Raw genomic sequence first — 18,085 nt, 5'->3', positions numbered from 1 at the left:
TCGTCCGGTGAAACACCTAACAGAACCCCTGTCATAGTAGCCGCCCTAATCCCGTTTCCAAAAGCCACCCACTTGCCACTGCTCCAGCTGTACCTCCCCGGGGCCCTCGACGATAGCCTCGAGGTGCATGATCGATGGTTTTGAGGATCAGGGATGTCCAGAGCCCAGCCCCAACAGCAGTCGACCATGGCCAGAATCGCAGACATCTAAGTCAATCTTCTGCCAAGATCTGTATATACCGAGCAGTCACTCCTCCACCACTCCTCCCCTTGCAGACGGAATCCCTTCCTACCACCAACACCACAGCTGCAGGTAACACGCGCTCTTCCCAGACTCGTACCGCATTTCCGCTCCGCGCATACTGCGGATGGCGCACTTGGCGGAGCTTCAGCAACCGAGGCCAGTCAAATTGAACGCTTTTCATGCCCAATGGGGGTCGTAGGTGCCTAACTAGAGAGTGGGAGTGGAAGAAGGGATGAATAAGGGTAGGTGTATGCATCACGTGATCATGCTTAATGAGGAAAGCGACCTAGCTTGGTGGATGGAAATGCAGTGTGATAGAGCCTTGTTTTTTGGGCTCATTTGGATTGTGTATGAAGTAGTCTAGGTAATAAATGGAGAATAAGATGAGGTTTACTTCTTCAGTTGTGTGGGGTTGACTTGGTGGGCGGGCATGGTGATCACTAGGTGCTTGAAGTATATAGATCAAGTTCGTATGCTCGAATCTGGGCAAACTAATTAGCTAACTGACCCTGCGGAGCTTCGTACTAGTATTATTTCGAGCTTTTCAGCCATGCATACTGGTGACTTGCGGGAGCCACTACGAGGTAATTCTTGAGGTTCTAAAAGTTAGATAAGTGGCAAAATCTACCTGGGCACCAACCATGGACACGAACTGAAGCCTATTACACAACTGTCCTGTCCATACTTGAAGTGCGAGCAAATACCTTAGTCTCTACCGCATGGTTTCTGGTGCCAAAGCATAACCCCTTCGTCGAACCACAATCCGCCGTACAATGAATGCCGAAATAGCCTTAGTAAAACTTCAAAGGCTCAGTTAGGACAGGCCGCAAATTTTCCCACGGATCTTCTATGAAGCAGGGAAAGAAAAACACCTTAAGACCGCCATTCATCGTGACACCGAGACCAAATCTCTTCAAGTCATTGCTGGTGAACTGCGTACCATTTGGTGCAGTATAGACCACTGGCTCCGGCACTCGCTCGTGGAAACGTTTGTGAGGGCCTCGATCGCTCTGCTTAATTCCGGTGTTCACGCTTCCTTTCTTACTATCTCTCTTATTGATCGTTACATTGCCATCTGTGGTGGGGGCGTCGGTATTTCTAATGATCTGTGTAAGAGGCTGAGTTGCTGAGTTATAAAGCTTGTCAGTGATGCTCAACGAGGGCTTCAGTAATGATAGAGGTTGCGCGTAACTTACCTATACAGACAACGCCTCCTTCGCTTGCTTGAGGCCGCTGGTCACACCCTGCATCGGTAGGCTTGCTTCCGCCTACAGAGTTGACTGTCTTGTTGGGGAGCTGGCTTAAAAGCCCTTGAGCCTGTGTGGTCTTTGCCTCGGGTTGTTGTTTGCATCTTTCACCCACCAGCTTACCCCTAGCCTGGCCGTTGGCCACCCTATCAGAGTGTTCGCGTAAAGTTCCTCGAGCTTTGGAAGACGCAGTGCTCGGATAAGACGGCTGATCACGTCCTGCATGCGCTGATTTGTTTCTGCTCCTAACGCTTGCCTCCATATAGTGCTCGCCTTGGCGCCTTCGAGCCGCGACAGCTGCGTTATTTCCCTTAGTCTGCAGGTTAAATCCCTTATCCGCTGGCTGATTCTTGGCCTCAAAGTTGGTAATGGGTTTTCCAGTCTTAACTGGGGAGATGTTGGTCCCAGGCTGCTGGCGTTGCGCTGCATTGATCAACTCGCTCTTAACCTGAACCTTGGCTGCCTCTTCAGGGCTCCCTTGCACAGCTTGTTGCGCCTCAAAAGGAGCGGTCCACTCATTCTTGTCGTTTTCCTCCTTTGTGGTTGCCGCTGAAGAATTTCTAGAGCCGTCAGGATTGCGTAGATATTCAGCCTTCCATTCTTCATACAGCGAGGACGATCGAGCGTGCGGGCGTCTGTTGGGCACGCCGCTTTGAATTTTTGTGGAGCTCTGGTGTTGCTGGTGTTGTTGGTGTTGGTGCTGGTACATCGTGTATGGTGACGATGCCAGGTCAGCAGGAAACACCTGGTAATCTTTGACCGTTTCTGGGTCCCATTCCTCACGGAACTTGTACTCGGTCATGGAAATCTGTTGTTTTTTGAGGATTTGTCTGGGTGCGGAGTGGCGGGATATGGCGGTGTTGCTGTTCGTTCCTGGCGCCGGACGCTGTTTCTGGGGAGAGAAGGAGGTGGTGGGCATCATTTTGCTAGGAGCAAGGAGAGTTCGATGTGGTGACGAGGGATGAGAAAAGAAACCTTGGGTGAAGGGCATAAGCTCAGAGATAGGAAGGTGTTGTGTTGAGAGAAGTGGGCAACAGGGAAAGAAAGAGAGAGGAGATCCCTTTCGCCAGATCAACACGTTACCCAACCGGAAAGAAAGATCTCTGTCGGGTGAAAGATTCAAAAAGTCCAGAGCCTTTAGAACTGTTCTTATTTCCAGCTCAATAGATCATTACCAAGTCATGTCCTGGACAGCTTTGATTGAACCCGAACAAGATAGCAAGGTCTAGTAGTAACCCTTGCAAAACGATGTATCCTGTATTATACCTCAGCCATAAAGAATGCCTATCTACTCAAAACCTTCATCCTCAATCCTCCTGTTGTCTGCAGGTTCATCATTCCCGCTCGATTGAACTTCCAGCTCGACATAATTATCCAGATACTCCTTGAAACGATCGACTAGCTCTGCGGGCGTCTTCTTCGCAAGCTCAATACCATCAAAGACCCTCTTAATTCCAACATGGAAAGTAGAGTTCTCGAATGGATCGATACGGCTCAACGTCTCGGTAATCTGTGCATCATTGAAAACCCCTGAGTCTCCTAAAACGTGGCCCAGCTCTCTAATATTGGTGACCTCTGGGATCTTGATCTGAGAGTTGAACGAATTGTAGACATCTAGATCCTGCAGGAGTCTCAGGTTACTAGTGGTAGCCAGGACAAGAAGCCTCCGGTTCTTCGGTGGACGCTTCTTGAACAGAACCTTTAGTGTCTGTAGGACGCTGTTGCTGAAACGCGGCCCAACCGAGACGTAGTCGATAATAGTCTCGATATCATCGACAACAACAACGCTGACCTGACTCTTATAGGCGTCGTTGAATACTCTGAGAATATGCTGAACTTTAGCCATTTCATTCAAACCTGCTATGTCTTCCGGGCAGATCATCTTGATGAATGGTGCTGCCGAATCCAGAGCAATCTGAGCTGCAAGAGCGGTTTTCCCGCTTCCAGCCGGCCCGTTCAACAGGACTGACCAAAGAGGAGTTCCATCAGGCTGAGTCAAACTCTTTGCCAGTGCATCTCCATTTCTAAGAACCTGGCGAACCTTATCCGAATACTTGATGATATCATGTTCGATACATCTCTTGATCTCATCCTCGGATACACCGAAAGCTGGTTGAATTTCATCAAGGGCATGAATGAAATCAGCATGTTGAACCTTGATATCCCCAGCGTCTTCTTTGACCCGAACAGTTTTACCAGACTCGATGTGACGGTTGAATGCGAATGAAGTAGCCGCCTTCACGAGGCCAGCAATTTCGGCACCCGAGTAATTCTTCGTCAAGGCTGCAAGTTCTGCTAGATTGACGTCCGGGTCCATCAGGTCAGTCTGACTCATGTTCTGGGTGTGGATGCCCAAAATCTGGGCTCGGCCAGCCTCATCAGGAAGTGAAATTTCAACGTGCACTTCCAAACGACCGGGTCGCAGCAATGCGTCATCAATCATATCTTTCCTATTGGTCATACCGATGAGTAGAATATTGTTGAGCTGGTCAACACCATCCAACTTTGAAAGCAATTGGTTAACCACACTATCACCGACACCGGTGCCACCGCCTGTTCCACTGCCACGCTGTTTACATACGGCGTCCAGTTCGTCGAATATAATGATATGAAGGTCACTCTCATCGCCTTTTGCCTTGTATTCTTGTTCTGCGTCCGCAAAAAGCTTCCGAATATTTTCCTCAGACTGTCCGACAAACTTGTTCAGCACCTCTGGACCGTTGATGATCTTTGGCTCCTTCGCGTTGAGCATCTTTCCAATTTGGCGTGCAAGTAGAGTTTTACCAGTTCCTGGCGGCCCAAAAAGCAAGATGCCCTTTACGTGTTGGATACCGAGCTTTGCAACGATATCCCGTGGAAAAATGCGGGACGCAAACGCTCGGCGGAAGATAGTATGGAACTCCGAGTCAAGGCCTCCAATACCCATCTTTTCTGTGTTAAAATCAGGCTGAATGATGGCATTTGCAGGAGCTCGATTCTTCGCAGGCGACACTTGAATTGGACTCTGGGGATCTTTGAAAAAGTTAAGCAGAGTGTGCTCCGTGAAAATACCCCTGGCAGTAGGATCTGTCTCAGGAGACTTGTCGGTTTGCTTCTCCGAGGTCAGACTAACTCGTTGAACGGTCTTGATTGTTAATAGTAGCGCTGTTCCTCCAAGGTCCATCAATATCACCTGTCCCGGCGCAAATATTTGATTTTTGAAATTCTATGGTTGTCAGCAGTCTTATACTGATTATAACGGCTTGGTACATACGTCTATTACGGCTTTTGTAAGCCGATCCTGGTCATATTGGTTGTCATTCATCGATGTGCCAGCGAATTTGACCTCAATGTCGGCCAGCCCAAGATGCGCTTCACCACCTTGAGAAAATGGTTCATATGGCCGGGCTGTGGTATCTGTATCTCGTACTCCAATGTCGGCCCACTTGCGCTGGAACTTATTCAAACCAATGTGGCCTTGGGGAAAGTCATCCAGGGGGAGCGCAGAGAACACATAGAGATCTTTGACAATGATATAGAAGTCCTTGGAACCGGAATGCGAGGGAGGGAAGTCTCTGGCCGAGACAAGGGCGCTGGTAGGTATTAGCAGCTGACTTCACACATTATGGTGAACTTCCTCGACTTACACGTTCGCATATTGAAGCACTTTGTCCTCAATTCCCAATGGCTTTAGAACTTGACCTTGACTGCGACCCCCGGGTGCAGGCCCCCGCGACGACGGCGTTCCGTAGCCCCTATTCAAACATGTAAGTCAGCCAGTAAGCTCTCATTTATCATCTCCTTGGGTATCCGTACTGAGCCGGGTAAGCTTGCGGTTGTTGACGAGCATCAGGTGCCGCTCGGCGTGGAGGTGGCGCTCCATAACCTCTATATCAAAAGCATATGTTAGCCACTAGAGATCACCAGCTTTCAATGGTACAGGAAAGGGTCTCCGTACCCATCAGGGGCTCGATGTTGCGGCGGGTAGCCTTGCGGCGCTCGGGAATAGCCATCTCTTTGAGGAGCTGGGTTAGACCCAAAGGGATTCCAGTTGTTTGACATCCTTTATCAGGGCTCAACAGGGCCGTTCTGCGCGAAGAGGAAGTGCAGGTTGCGGTTAATGAGAGCTTGATCAATGCTGCCCGCAGTTTGTCTGTTGTCCCCACCGGAAAGCGGTCAACTGATATGCGGCGGTAGTTGCAGTTGCGGTGAGTTTATATCCAAATGTACACTGATTGATAGCCGAGATATTCAAATACCGATAAACAGGAATAACTAGCAGCTAGAAATAGGAGTGTGAGAGGAGCAACGTGGCGCTGAGGTGGCCACCACAGCTCTGATGGCGGCCTGCTGGGGGAGCTAGTACGTAGGGATCTGGAACCCGCTGAGCCACGGGGCGGCGGAGGCTGAGGTCGTTATCGCCGACTTCTCTCTCCCAACAGCGAAGCACGAGGATAATTTGGCTTTTACAACGCAACCTCACCAGGCAACCGGCTTGCGACGTCGTCACTGCTTAGTCTGGCTGTGTTTTCTTTACCTGACGCCAAAATGCCTCTGTAAGTCCCCATTGACGCGTACCTACCTGGGAGGTATTAGGTATCCCAGGAAGATGCTCATACGTCATCACTTACAGCCACCTCCTCGGTAAAAAGTCATGGAATGTCTACAATCCAGAAAACATCGCTCGCGTTCGGCGCGATGAAGCGCAAGCCAAGGCGAACGAGGAGGAAGAGGAACGTCGCATGCAGGAAGTCGATGCTAAGCGGAGGATTCAGATACTACGCGGTGAACGACCCCCCACGCCCCCGCCTCCTCTGTCCCAACCATCTACGTCCCGAATCGAAAAGAAGAACCACAGCGATCATACCGGAGGTCATAGAAAACGGAGGCGTCTAGCAGGTGAAAATGACACGGACCGAGATATTAGATATGCTCGAGAAGACGCCCAGCTTGCGCTAGCGAAGAGAGAGGAGCTGGTACTTGCTCGAAGAAGCAAAAACGACGCGCCACTCTATGATCGCGATGGACATATCAATCTATTTCCGGAGAATAAAAAGGATCAGATAGGGGCGGAGAAGAACCCAGAGGCTGAGAAAGAGGCGGCAGACCAGCTGCGGAGAAACGAAGATCAATACACCATGCGTTTTTCGAATGCGGCGGGGTTCCATCAAGATATTGGCAAGAACCCATGGTATTCTTCATCTCAGGCTAGGGGTTTAGATCAAGAGACTATGCCTAGCAAAGATGTCTGGGGTAACGAGGATCCCTTGAGGGGAGAACGAGAGCAAGCACGCTTGAACTCCAACGACCCTTTGCTTGCGATGAAGAAAGGTGTCCGCCAATTGAAGACGGTTGAAGAAGAACGGAAGAGATGGAATCAAGAAAGGAGCAGAGAGCTTGATGCCCTAAAACTGGCTGAGAAACCTCGGGCTCGCCATCGTCGGAGGCGATCCCAGTCGAATAATAGTCTCGATGACTTCAAGCTCGACGAGTCGCCTGAAAGACGTACAAGGGAAAGGCACCGACGACGGCCTGAAAGGCACCATCAACATTCTCGCGATGAAGTCTCTGAACATTCAGGCAGACGGCGCTCTAATTCTAGATCTCACTCGCATTCCCATCGTCGTCGCGAACGCCATCATCACCGTGATGATCGTGATACCCGACGGTGGAACCCAGAAAAAGGTTCCAGACACCAAACCTGATATGAGCCGGCCGTATGGTTCCTATGAATTACGACTTAAAAAATGAGTGATAGCCCCAAGATACAGCGATGATTGTTCATTGAGGTTGAAGCAAAACTTTTATTTCCGATCTATGCTTATTGTAGGGCCCATTTCTGAGTGCCTTTCTCGCCAACTTGCGTGTCGTATTCGACAGTGATATCCAATGACCGGGAGTTCTTATCCTTCTTTTGATACCCAACCTTTCCTTTGATGGTCTGGTTTTTCTTCAGAGCCACAGCGTCCTTCTTTCCGTGGTCGATAAGAAGGATAGTCTGCTGCCAATGTGTCTCTTTACCATCCGGTCCTGTGGTGAAAGCCACAATACCCTTCTTTTGCAATTCCGAAGGAATGGCATTCGGTGGAAGTGTAGACTCACTGGACGGCATAAAGAAAATATCGAACCAAACAGCCCAACCGTCGAGCGAGTCAATATCTTCCTTTAGACTGACCTGGAACTCTTTCACGAAGGACAACTCCTCTACAGTTATAGTATGGAGCGGAAGGGTGAGGAATATTTCAGACTCCCCAGCAAGACTAGATGGCGGCACAGTACGGACGAGCGCTTCATCATAGATACCGGTAAGCATGCTCTTCATGTTGAAACCGTAAACATCATGCCAGAATCCGATGTGCGATGTGACCAGTTCAGAATCGGCCAGAGGCGCGATGCGAAGCGTAGCGTGCGAAGGCGCCATGAGACCTCCAGGTGCCAAATAGCGGTCACGGGCGTAGATGACTGAATCAAACATCGCTTCGAAAAGAAGACCGTAACCCATCCATTCAGAAATGATTATGTCAACTTTCTCGACGGGCAGAGTGACTTCCTCAATCTTGCCACGAATGCAGCTGCAGAAACACGTTTAGTAATGAGCACGAATGAGAATAGATACATGGTATACATACGTGATCACATCACCAAAGCCGTTTTCATAGATGATCTCCTTGGCTCTATCGATGATGTTCGAATTGTCGACGGAAATCACCTTTCGAGCGCCTGCCTTAGCGCAGAACATGGAAAGAATGCCGGTACCACAACCAACGTCTAAAACGACCTTATCCTTAAAGACGTGTTTATTCTCATAGACGAAATCTCGATAAGAATCGGTACGAATCGTGTCTTTAAGCATGGACTCGTGGATACCTTGACTACCGTCAGCAACTACACTCTTCCAAAAACGACAGAAGTTTTGAAAGGCATACCGTTATACGCATAAGAGCTGAAGTAATCCGAATCGATCTCTTCGGTCTTGCTGGTAGCGCGGGTCGCGGATTGACCGGAAGAACCAAGCTTGTCGTCTTCTTTCGTCAATTGCTCCTCAAGTGATTTCTGGACCGCACTTCTGTACTCCGAAAATTGAATCTGAAGACGTTCCAACTGCTCCTGGAGTTCAATCACTTGGCGTTCGGCCTGTGAGCCACCAGCTTCCCCCGACTCTTCATCTTCAATGTCGTCTAGACTATACAGAAGAGCATCATCCTCCAGCACAGGCTTCAAATATACCTCATCCTGAAATTTATCCTTGGAAGACACATCGGGTGTTAAATTTCCTTCCTTAACCTGAGAGCGAACGTAATTCACGAGCTTGATATTATCCAGGAAGTCCAAACCTGACCAGAAACAATGACAAGTTAGCACCATCCAATTTATAGTGAGCGAGGCAAGGGGGCGCAGAAGCGAGATATACACTCGAATGCCCAGAACTGAATCAAATGTCTACACACCAAGCTCTTTTTGTAGTTTCTTCAAATCGAAGTTGTGTTTTTCTTTGCTTTCCTTGAGCATCGACCGAGCGTCAGGATAAACTTTGTCGGAGAAGAGACCAACGACCGGCTGCGTCTCGTCATCGGGCTCGAGATCCTCCCAGCCCTCTTCGTCGGTGGCATCGGAATCTTCAGAGGTGACGGAGTCGCGATCAACATCCTTCAAAGGACGTTCCGAAGGTAAGGGTGCAGACATAGTGACAGGATCCCCGAACAAAGTGCAGAAGGTCTTCAATGCATGAAGATCAACTGACGATGAGGGGAAATTTTTCCCACCTAAACCTTACGGAGGCGGGGCAACCAAATTTAGGCTTGTTTGCTTTGTTTACACTGATAAGCAATCGAAGCCTCAGGCTGTTGGCTTCCCCGCCAACTATCTCGCTGCTCATCATCACCGCTTCCTCAAAGCAACAAACCCTCTACAGACATCCCCAATCTATATACGTCTCTCAGCCTTCATCAATGGCTATGTGCCGTATCCCTTAGATGTTCTGATTTCTTTCCTTGCTCGTCTACACTCCCTCCGAGGTAGCCTCATCCTCTTCTTGTGAATCCGCTCTATTGATAAGATAAACAAGACCAGTATGGCCTTCTTCTTTAATCGGGGGCGATCCCGCCAGCCGTCCGATGTTGTGAGGTCGATCAAGGACTCGTTGCTAAGACTTCGCGAACCCTCAACCGCTGCTAAGGTTTGCATGACGCCTCCGTTTCGATGCTTACTTCCAACGGTCCACTTGCAGATTGTTAACCGCTCAATGCGCTGTTAGGTTGAAGATGAGCTGGCCAAGCAGCTTTCACAGATGAAATTGATGGTACAAGGGACGCAAGGTCTGTACAAATCGAAGAACACTCCAATACAGCACAAATGTCCGCAATATTGATTCGACGTCCGACAGAAATTGAGGTCTCGTCCGATCAGGTCCACGGTCTAGTGCAGGCTATGCTACAAGAGGATCTCTTATACGAGCTTGCTTTGGCACTTCATAATCTTCCGTTTGAAGCAAGAAAAGACACACAGACTATTTTTTCTCATATACTCCGCTTCAAGCCCCCTCAGGCCAACTCACCTGATCCGCCGGTCATCTCCTACATTGTCCACAACCGACCCGAAATCATAATTGAGCTATGTCGGGGCTACGAACACAGTCAAAGTGCTATGCCATGCGGTACCATTCTGAGGGAAGCGCTGAAGTTCGATGTGATAGCCGCAATAATTCTTTACGACCAGTCAAAGGAGGACGAGCCAGCCATCAGACTGACCGAAGTGCAGCCTAATGTTCCCCAGAGCGGGACTGGTGTTTTCTGGCGGTTTTTCCATTGGATCGACCGAGGCAGCTTTGAGCTGAGTGCAGACGCCTTCACAACATTTAGGGTAAGCAAATTTGTGGCACTCTATGGAAGTCATTCTTACGTGAAGCTTCTTTCCTAGGAAATCCTAACACGCCATAAATCCCTGGTTACCGGATACCTGTCGACGAACTTCGATTACTTTTTCTCGCAATTCAACACTTTTCTCGTGCAGTCTAATTCTTATGTCACCAAGCGACAGAGCATCAAGCTCCTGGGTGAAATTTTACTTGACCGCGCAAACTACAGCGTCATGATGCGATATGTCGAGAGCGGAGAGAATCTTAAATTATGCATGAAGCTCCTGCGCGATGACCGCAAGATGGTACAGTATGAAGGATTTCATGTTTTCAAGGTATGGCACCAATTAGCTATAACGTGCGAGAGTTGTTTTAACTAAGAGTTTGGCCAGGTTTTTGTTGCAAACCCAGATAAATCCGTCGCGGTCCAGCGCATACTCATCAACAACCGAGACCGGTTGTTGAAATTCTTGCCGAAGTTTCTGGAGGATCGTACAGACGATGATCAATTCACGGACGAAAAGAGTTTTCTTGTTCGCCAGATCGAACTTCTTCCTAAAGAGCCCGTCGAGCCAGCTCGTTCTGCGCGAGAGCCATCTCGGTCGTCCACCAATACCGCCGCCGTGGCCTGAGAAAATAAGGGATAGGTATAGGCGAGTTGGTATTTGTTAATTCTCCACCTGTTTTGGAATATGGCGAAAACCGCGCGGTACACCGATGTGCTGCACTGTACGTATGGGTTGCATTTATGGCCAGCTGGTATGGCTTTTTGGAGTTTTATCTTGGGACATGGGAAGCAATACTTAGGCGACTCCCAGGTAGTCAGGGGCTCTCTGCCAAGGTCACAGCGAACCGCAAAAGACCAGGGAAAATAGGACCAAGGAAAGGAAAATCTATGTATAGACCTTGCAGTGAGAGTGAGACCAGGTGTGTAGTGTAGACAATAATAAATATATCCATCCAAGGGCAAGCCTCTATTATTGATGGTGCCGTTTTGCAGGGACTTTCTGTGACAATGACTTTGTTCACTAAAACACCACAGTCCCATCCATCCATCCATGGAATTAGCCCGCTGCGGTGGATTCCACTTGCATCATGGCTCACTCTGAAGATTCAGATCGTGATCTGTGAAATCTCCTTGATCAAAGAATGAAATCTCTGAACTGGAATTGAAACAATTCTTGGTGTCTGGTCTCCAAGGAGCAATACTCTGCTCCAACCATACTAAGTGGATCTTTTGTCGTAACCCCCTTCGCGATCCCTTCTTCAACTTTCACCACAGCCACGCCCTCTCTTTTCTGTCTCTCGCTTTGCTCTTTTTCTTGCTTCAAAAGACCTACTGTCCTGAAGATCGCCTTCTTTCTTGGGGTGCAGCCTTACCCCCCTTCGCATTCCTCCAAGTCTTGTCTGCCCACCAAGTGGTCAATCAAGAAGCCGCGGTTCAAACTGGCAGCCTCGACCCAATTGAAGGTCCCCAATCGTCCCCATCCCCCCATTCTTGGGCATCATTACGGTTCTCCAGAGGAGTGCCATGTTCAATTGCTCGCAGGCATCTATCTCACAAGTGTCGCTCTCTCTACTCCCTTGTGCCCCTTACTATATTATATCTTAGTTCGCGATCGACTGGCGCGACGTTCGTGCGACGAATTCCATCCTTTGTCTCCCCGAAGACCCCTCCGTCTCACTCCCTCGAAACCTGCCGTCCGAAGAGAGAAACAAGAGAAATTTCGCCCGAAAAGCTATAATAAATCAAGGGGTCAGAGACAAGTTGCTGGAATTGCGGATAGGAGAGATAGCCAAACGCAAGTCATGCCAGGATAATGGGAGACACGCGATCCCCTCAGTCGGTCGTCGAAATGTCGGAGCCTTCCTCAGAAGAACCAGTCGCAACGAACCCTTCAACGACCCAACCCCCCGCGCTTTCACCCCCCGTCGATCAATCCTTAGGCTCCGAGCGGAAATCCGTCGCGACGACCACATCATCTACCAGCCCTGATCAATCGGGCTCCGATTCTCCGACTCGGCATGATACAAAGGAAGATCCAGGGCTAGTGCCTCTGCCGCTTTTTGCAAAGCCTACGGGATCCACGAATTTGCAAGAAGGCGAGTCCTCAGCCGACAACTTACGCGCTTTACGCAGTAGTATCCCTAGCATCGTGGTCAATGATGCCGGGTCGCGTCCTAGTTCTCGCCCAGGCTCACGGCCCGGCTCCCGACCAGGCTCGCGGTGGTCGGAACGGAAATGGGGCGGTTTGAAAAGCAAGAGATCGACGGACATTGAGAGGGACACAGAATCTCCACCACCTGTGCCTCGGATAGAACCCCAATTCAGCGGCATTTCCCTTGATATTCCCACAGGAGGTTTGGACGGCCTTGGTGACCAAACTATGAGGTTCTCTAAGCGTGGAAGTTTAATCCAGGAAGAGGAGAGACTCCAGCTGGAGCGCAAGCTCAAGGAAGAAGAGTCGCGGACACAAGAAGACGGGATCCAGCAGAACCGAGACGCCTCTCTGGACCACAACCACTCTGCTGTGGATAATCCAGAAGTTGTTCGTAGCCGTTCAAAGCCCCCATCATTGCTTCGTGCTAGAAGAAGCAGTATCGTGAACAGGGCCATCTCTGCAGACGAGGATATGTTATCTCGGAGAGTCAGGCTGATGTACGCCAAGGGAGACGAGAATGTCACCGACTCGGAAGTTGCACGATCCTACGCTATGGAAAATGGTATTCTCTGGGAAGAGCCAACCCCCACCACAGAAACATTTGATACCAGCGCCTCTGAGACGGATACGAAGCCCCCTGAAACATCCAGCGATCCCGACAGCACTTCGCCAGCACCTAAGCGAGAGGAGAACGAGTTGGCGGGCGGCATTGAATACTGGCAGAACATCAAGGCTGGAGATGTTGATAGATATGGCTTCATCCGTGCGTCGCCCAAAGAAGGCACCGAATTCAGCCCTATCCAGCGGGTCTCCACCAGTCTACTCCTCGCATCGGAAACCCCGCGGCGAAAGCGCTCCATCCGCCCGCCATCCGCTCTGGCGAGTAACCGCTCTTTTACTGGTCGCGCCCCTTCAAGACAAAACTCTGAGGTTTCTATGAGGCCAACGTCTTCACAAAGCATGTACAGCGCCCCCTTGCGGCGATCTACCTCAAGGTTTCGCCAGGCGACAAATCACCTCCCCCACAATCGCAATCGCCGCTTCAAGGACGAGGCTGGGGACATGCTCACGCTTCCTACTGAATCTGCGACGTTTGATGACAAATTAGACAGTGCCGCTGCACGCGCGGCGAGGAAGAAAGAGTGGGAGCGCGAGGACAAGTGGACGAAAATGGCGAAACCAACCAAAAAGGGCAAAGACGGTGGTGGAATGACGTTTGAGTTTGACACCAAGAGCTCTAAGTTGATTGAACGTACATGGAAAGGGATACCAGACCGCTGGCGATCATCAGCATGGTATGCTTTTCTGGAGGCTAGCGCAAAAAAGCACAGCGATAGCCCGACTGAAGAGGCACTCATGGAGGTCTACCATGAATATCAAGAAATATCTTCTCCTGACGACGTGCAGATTGATATTGATGTCCCTAGGACTATCTCTAGCCATATCATGTTTCGGCGACGGTATCGCGGTGGTCAACGCCTCCTCTTCCGCGTTTTACATGCTATGTCACTCCATTTTCCTGATACGGGATATGTTCAAGGTATGGCGGCACTTGCCGCTACACTTCTTGCCTATTTTGATGAAGAGCATACATTCATTATGCTTGTTCGCCTGTGGCAGCTGCGAGGGCTTGAGAAACTTTACCGCTCCGGCTTTGCAGGACTCATGGAGGCCCTAAGTGACTTTGAACGAGAGTGGCTGGAAGGAGGAGAGGTTGCTGCCAAGCTGGTTTGTTGGCCTTGCCCTGAAGTTGACGGAGTTCCAGATACTAACATATCACCACGCAATAGATTGAAGTTGGAATTCCGCCTACAGCATACGGTACACGATGGTATCTGACGCTCTTCAACTATTCTATTCCTTTTCCGGCCCAGTTACGGGTATGGGATGTCTTCATGCTCCTTGGCGACGCTGAGGATCACCCGTCCCCAATTACTGGCAAGGACGGCAAGGAAATCCAGGGGTTCGGTAAAGGCTTAGATGTCCTTCACGCAACATCAGCAGCACTCATTGATGGCATGCGCGAAATCATCCTCGAGTCGGATTTCGAGAACTCTATGAAAGTTCTAACTAGCTGGATCCCCATCAAAGATATTGAACTCTTCATGCGGGTCGCCAAAGCTGAGTGGAAAGTTCACCGCCGAAAGAAGTCAGGTTGATCTTTCACGACGACATGATACCCCGCCAATCGATCGCGATGGTCATCTTTATTTAATTCTCTACTACGTACCTTGATCCTGGTACTTATTTATAATACCCCTTAGGCAGCTTTGAGCTGTTACCTCCAACATACCTCACGAATGACTTCCGGTTAAATAATGCCTAATGACCGGACAACGCAGTTTCGTTCTCGTTATACTGACACCCTACTCTTACGGTTGATATTCGGCTTTGTTAATAACCCTCTGTCCTACTTTGTTTGACGGCCTTTCCTACCTCCGGTCTGCCGCGGCCACCTGTGGGCCCAAGTCGAGTACTTTCCATCACGGAGTTCGATTTCTGATCAGATGCTGCTCAGCTTGTGGCCGTCCCTTTTCCTGGGGTCGGCATATAATAATCGAGGACAGTCCTACCACTTTCCGACAGGTACATACATGCCTTTCTGTCTTTGACTGCAAGGCTAAACTATATTATACCCCCTACTTTGCTATAATATCTTTATACCCTTCAGACGCTCACTAATACCCCATCTTTTGTTTTGTTTCATTTTTCATCCTCTTCTTTCTTTTGTTCCTCATCCTGTATACGATACGACTCGCATTCCTCATATACCTACCTACTCATATCTTGCCTGTTGTGTTGTATACCAGTCGACCAGTCCGGCTTACTCGGCCCTAATTCCAATCCTGATACCCCATTGTCTCTCTACGCTTCCAGAGTACCATCCATACATACATTTATGCACCTTGGTCTGCTATTATCTTTATATCACTTAGTACTTTCCTCCTTGTTTTCTCTTTCTCACTTCGCATTTGCAACCCCCTTTCTCTTGTCTCGTTCTCTATAAACTCAGAAAGATTAGTCTTACTCTCACTTTTACCCTTGTCCTTATCAGTTTTTCTGTCTAATACTATCATCATCATCATCGTCGTCTCTACCTACAACTTACTCAATTTTTTTTTTCTGACTCTGCAGTCCTGGAGGCAGTATATGGCTGGCTGACTTCCTTTTTCGGATACTAAAAGATGACGGGATAGATGGATGGGCCGTCGATTACAGTACGGCTTCGGGGTCTAGGTAGCAGAGATACCTACATAGAGATCACTTCTTCTGTGCCACATATAATGCTATTTACAAGCCCCGGCATGCCAGCTACCAGGTATCTTGATCAGAGGCCAACTATGTACAACGCCGTGAGCCGATCTGATATGTCGATAAAACTAGAAACAACACCATAATACGCCGCGAAATGTCAATGGTAGCCCTCAAAAAGCCTTTAAATGACCTGTATATGGCTAAGGTACTGTCGTTTCATCTAGTCGTAAGTAAGAGGGCTTGATAGCAGCTGTATTTGCTTCACCACGTGTACTGCCTCTGACAGAATCTGTAAGATCTGCTCGCCATCATACAGAGGCTAGCGGAAAGTCTGATGTGGGGGATTGATGAGAACTACCCTCGAGATCAGAGTCACGCGCGCCAGTCTCCACGCTAGAAGCATAAGGGCATTGTACGGTCCGCGGGAAGCTCCTTTCCGCCCCCTCCGGCGCTGACGCATCCCTACCGCGCTGATCTGCTGAATTCTGGCTCGCCCCTGAGCTTAGCATGTATCCGGGAAGAGTTGGAGCGACGTAGGATGTACTAATCCTCCTCGCATGCTCCGCTTTGCTATGTTCTGGGGAAGGGCCTCCATGAGGGCCTGTGTCACTCATCCTATGACGGTGTCCTAGAGAACTCATATGCCGTGCGTCAATTCGTGGGGACCCTGGCCGTGAAATGTGAGGCACGCCCGAGAATAACTCAGGCGGCCGGGAAGACGGGGCCGGCGCCGGCTGATGAGGGCCAGAAGCCTTGCGTTTTCGCCCGGGAGGGGTTTGCTGTTCTAAACGGCGAGAGATACTAGACGCTGCTGGTGACTCTTGGCGACCTTTCCCAGGCGGCGGTACCCAATGATGGAAATAGAGGGAAGGTGGTGACCGTCGTGCTTGAGAATCAGATCGCCGCGGAGGTGGAGCGCCAGGGACTGACGAACCGGGGGCGTACTGTACATTTCCCATATTAACAGAGCCGGATTGAGGCTGCTGTGCCCCTCCGTGATTGATGAACGGGTTTACTCCGGATCGAGTGTCAGGTGGACCTGAAGGTAGTGAGCGCCGTCCCGGTGGCTGAGGGGTAGGAGGTGCACTAGCATTCGGCTGTACATTTTGGGAAAGAAGAATATTAGGTGGTGGAGGGGGAGGTGCTACATGCTTGGTAGATTGGGAAGGGTATGAGCTGGAAGGGCCAGAACGGGAATCCTGACGAGTATGCATGGACGGCCGCTGAGAGTAAGAGCTGGAATGAGAATGCGAGTGCGAGTGCGAGACTTGAGGAGGCACAGAAGGATTTGTCCCACCGACACCTGCGATTTGAGCAAGGTACTGCTGTGTCAACTCGAGAACAGGCTGTGGTAATCCATTTTGGCAGATTCCGGCGAATATAAGGGGAATGATATGCGGAGGAACGCCTCCCCTTAAAGAATCCCGAAGCATACTCTGCTCAACTCTCCGTTGTTCCAGACGTAACGTCTCCTGGCGCGTCTTCTCCTCTTCCTGCTTTCTCCGATCCTCCTCAGTCTTGGCCCGGAGCCAATGATGCATAGCATCATCTGAGTTCTGCCATTGCGAGGGAGGTGGTGGTAGCTGTTGGGTCGTTGCTGTAGTAGTGGAGGACGGAGCCGCAAAGCCAACATCTGGTGGTGGTAAAGTCAAGGCGGAGGGACGAGGCAAGCCGCCACGGGAGGAATCCATCGAGGAGGTTGGGGGCCTTGAGGGCACAGCAGATGTCGGGGAGTCGGGCGTGGAGGGCGATGTTGTTCGGGGTGTAAGAACAGACTGCCGAAAGCGCGATAGTTCATGAGGAGCTTGCATCCCATACTGGGAGGGAGAGTTCAGGGTGAGTAGCATATCTCTTTGAACGACAACGACGCTAACAAAAAAACTGGTCGAAATAGACAGGCAATTCTCATTGTAGCCGCATTTTGAGCCAGCAGCATGCAATGGCGCAAGCAGAGAGCATTGAGAGAGAGGATAGGGTAAAGCATGCAATTGGGGGCTATCCCATGATGAAGAGAGGAAGGAAAGGGAAAGGGAAAGAGAAAGAGGAGAAGAAAAGAGGAGAGAGTGGCAGTGAAGGGTAAAAAGTACTGGCGTCTGAATCGTAACTGTGCTTGGATGCTCTCCCCAGATCGCCAAAAGAGGAAGGCGCCAAATGAGGAAAGCGATGCTTACCGTATACGGAAGGGATCGACCGGCCCACTCTTCAGGATCAGGCAATAATAATCATCTCGTCGGGTCTCTATTGCCTGAGGCTGCCACGTTACAACCTCTGATCGGCACAAATAACACGGACGAGTATCCGATGCAACAAGAGAACATTCTAGCCCAAGTAAAAGAAGAACCATC

At 49.9% G+C, this 18,085-nt stretch overlaps 7 protein-coding genes across 7 annotated transcripts; 3 read left to right on the top strand and 4 right to left on the bottom strand.

Moving 5' to 3' along the window:
* Positions 1-1,034: 1,034 nt before the first annotated feature.
* On the bottom strand, positions 1,035-2,412 carry BJY04DRAFT_220038 (uncharacterized protein; the record flags this gene model as incomplete). The annotated part of the gene is made up of 2 exons (XM_073716753.1): positions 1,035-1,369; positions 1,440-2,412. The coding sequence occupies 2 exons, from the start codon at positions 2,410-2,412 to the stop codon at positions 1,035-1,037; spliced, it is 1,308 nt and encodes a 435-aa protein (XP_073569514.1).
* A 239-nt stretch (positions 2,413-2,651) lies between these two features.
* BJY04DRAFT_193444 (AAA family ATPase SEC18) lies at positions 2,652-5,791 on the bottom strand. Its single transcript, XM_073711916.1, has 5 exons — positions 5,428-5,791; positions 5,286-5,357; positions 5,117-5,224; positions 4,744-5,062; positions 2,652-4,695 (listed from the first exon to the last, which is right to left on the bottom strand). The coding sequence occupies exons 1-5, from the start codon at positions 5,529-5,531 to the stop codon at positions 2,779-2,781; spliced, it is 2,520 nt and encodes an 839-aa protein (XP_073569513.1). The 5' UTR covers positions 5,532-5,791; the 3' UTR covers positions 2,652-2,778.
* Positions 5,792-6,017: 226 nt separating this feature from the next.
* On the top strand, positions 6,018-7,220 carry BJY04DRAFT_220036 (uncharacterized protein; the record flags this gene model as incomplete). The annotated part of the gene is made up of 3 exons (XM_073716752.1): positions 6,018-6,025; positions 6,103-6,974; positions 7,054-7,220. The coding sequence occupies 3 exons, from the start codon at positions 6,018-6,020 to the stop codon at positions 7,218-7,220; spliced, it is 1,047 nt and encodes a 348-aa protein (XP_073569512.1).
* Positions 7,221-7,232: 12 nt separating this feature from the next.
* On the bottom strand, positions 7,233-9,216 carry BJY04DRAFT_92868 (protein arginine methyltransferase RmtB). Its single transcript, XM_073721311.1, has 4 exons — positions 8,918-9,216; positions 8,396-8,803; positions 8,099-8,336; positions 7,233-8,041 (listed from the first exon to the last, which is right to left on the bottom strand). Exons 1-4 carry the CDS (start codon positions 9,150-9,152, stop codon positions 7,291-7,293), a joined length of 1,632 nt encoding a protein of 543 aa, XP_073569511.1. The 5' UTR covers positions 9,153-9,216; the 3' UTR covers positions 7,233-7,290.
* Positions 9,217-9,240: 24 nt separating this feature from the next.
* BJY04DRAFT_193433 (Mo25 family protein) lies at positions 9,241-11,265 on the top strand. The gene is made up of 5 exons (XM_073711915.1): positions 9,241-9,645; positions 9,724-9,784; positions 9,853-10,328; positions 10,386-10,658; positions 10,716-11,265. Exons 1-5 carry the CDS (start codon positions 9,541-9,543, stop codon positions 10,953-10,955), a joined length of 1,155 nt encoding a protein of 384 aa, XP_073569510.1. The 5' UTR covers positions 9,241-9,540; the 3' UTR covers positions 10,956-11,265.
* A 914-nt stretch (positions 11,266-12,179) lies between these two features.
* Positions 12,180-14,644, top strand: BJY04DRAFT_208594 (putative TBC domain protein; the record flags this gene model as incomplete). Its single annotated transcript, XM_073714006.1, has 2 exons — positions 12,180-14,213; positions 14,276-14,644. 2 exons carry the CDS (start codon positions 12,180-12,182, stop codon positions 14,642-14,644), a joined length of 2,403 nt encoding a protein of 800 aa, XP_073569509.1.
* A 938-nt stretch (positions 14,645-15,582) lies between these two features.
* On the bottom strand, positions 15,583-17,829 carry BJY04DRAFT_193430 (uncharacterized protein). Its single transcript, XM_073711914.1, has one exon. It carries the CDS (start codon positions 17,585-17,587, stop codon positions 16,049-16,051), a length of 1,539 nt encoding a protein of 512 aa, XP_073569508.1. The 5' UTR covers positions 17,588-17,829; the 3' UTR covers positions 15,583-16,048.
* Positions 17,830-18,085: the final 256 nt, after the last annotated feature.

This window comes from Aspergillus karnatakaensis (assembly GCF_047715665.1).
Source record: "Aspergillus karnatakaensis strain CBS 102800 unplaced genomic scaffold BJY04scaffold_36, whole genome shotgun sequence".
NCBI lineage: Eukaryota > Fungi > Ascomycota > Eurotiomycetes > Eurotiales > Aspergillaceae > Aspergillus > Aspergillus karnatakaensis.
The sequence above is the reverse complement of the archived record's forward strand: the minus strand, read 5'-3'. Positions and strand labels throughout refer to the sequence as shown.

What these genes read in the sequence shown, in the direction of transcription:
- BJY04DRAFT_193430 (XM_073711914.1), bottom strand. Translation starts at nt 17,587, where the DNA reads ATGCTACTCACCCTGAACTCTCCCTCCCAGTATGGGATGCAAGCTCCT.
- BJY04DRAFT_193444 (XM_073711916.1), bottom strand. Translation starts at nt 5,531, where the DNA reads ATGTCAAACAACTGGAATCCCTTTGGGTCTAACCCAGCTCCTCAAAGA. An exon ending in CAACATCGAGCCCCTGATGG is followed by an intron (nt 5,358 to 5,427) that starts GTACGGAGACCC and finishes CTTTTGATATAG; the next exon opens with AGGTTATGGAGCGCCACCTC. An exon ending in TTACAAAAGCCGTAATAGAC is followed by an intron (nt 4,696 to 4,743) that starts GTATGTACCAAG and finishes TGACAACCATAG; the next exon opens with AATTTCAAAAATCAAATATT.
- BJY04DRAFT_92868 (XM_073721311.1), bottom strand. Translation starts at nt 9,152, where the DNA reads ATGTCTGCACCCTTACCTTCGGAACGTCCTTTGAAGGATGTTGATCGC. An exon ending in CAGCTCTTATGCGTATAACG is followed by an intron (nt 8,337 to 8,395) that starts GTATGCCTTTCA and finishes ACGGTAGTCAAG; the next exon opens with GTATCCACGAGTCCATGCTT. An exon ending in GGCTTTGGTGATGTGATCAC is followed by an intron (nt 8,042 to 8,098) that starts GTATGTATACCA and finishes GTGTTTCTGCAG; the next exon opens with CTGCATTCGTGGCAAGATTG.
- BJY04DRAFT_193433 (XM_073711915.1), top strand. Translation starts at nt 9,541, where the DNA reads ATGGCCTTCTTCTTTAATCGGGGGCGATCCCGCCAGCCGTCCGATGTT. An exon ending in AACCCTCAACCGCTGCTAAG is followed by an intron (nt 9,646 to 9,723) that starts GTTTGCATGACG and finishes ATGCGCTGTTAG; the next exon opens with GTTGAAGATGAGCTGGCCAA. An exon ending in GATGGTACAAGGGACGCAAG is followed by an intron (nt 9,785 to 9,852) that starts GTCTGTACAAAT and finishes GACGTCCGACAG; the next exon opens with AAATTGAGGTCTCGTCCGAT.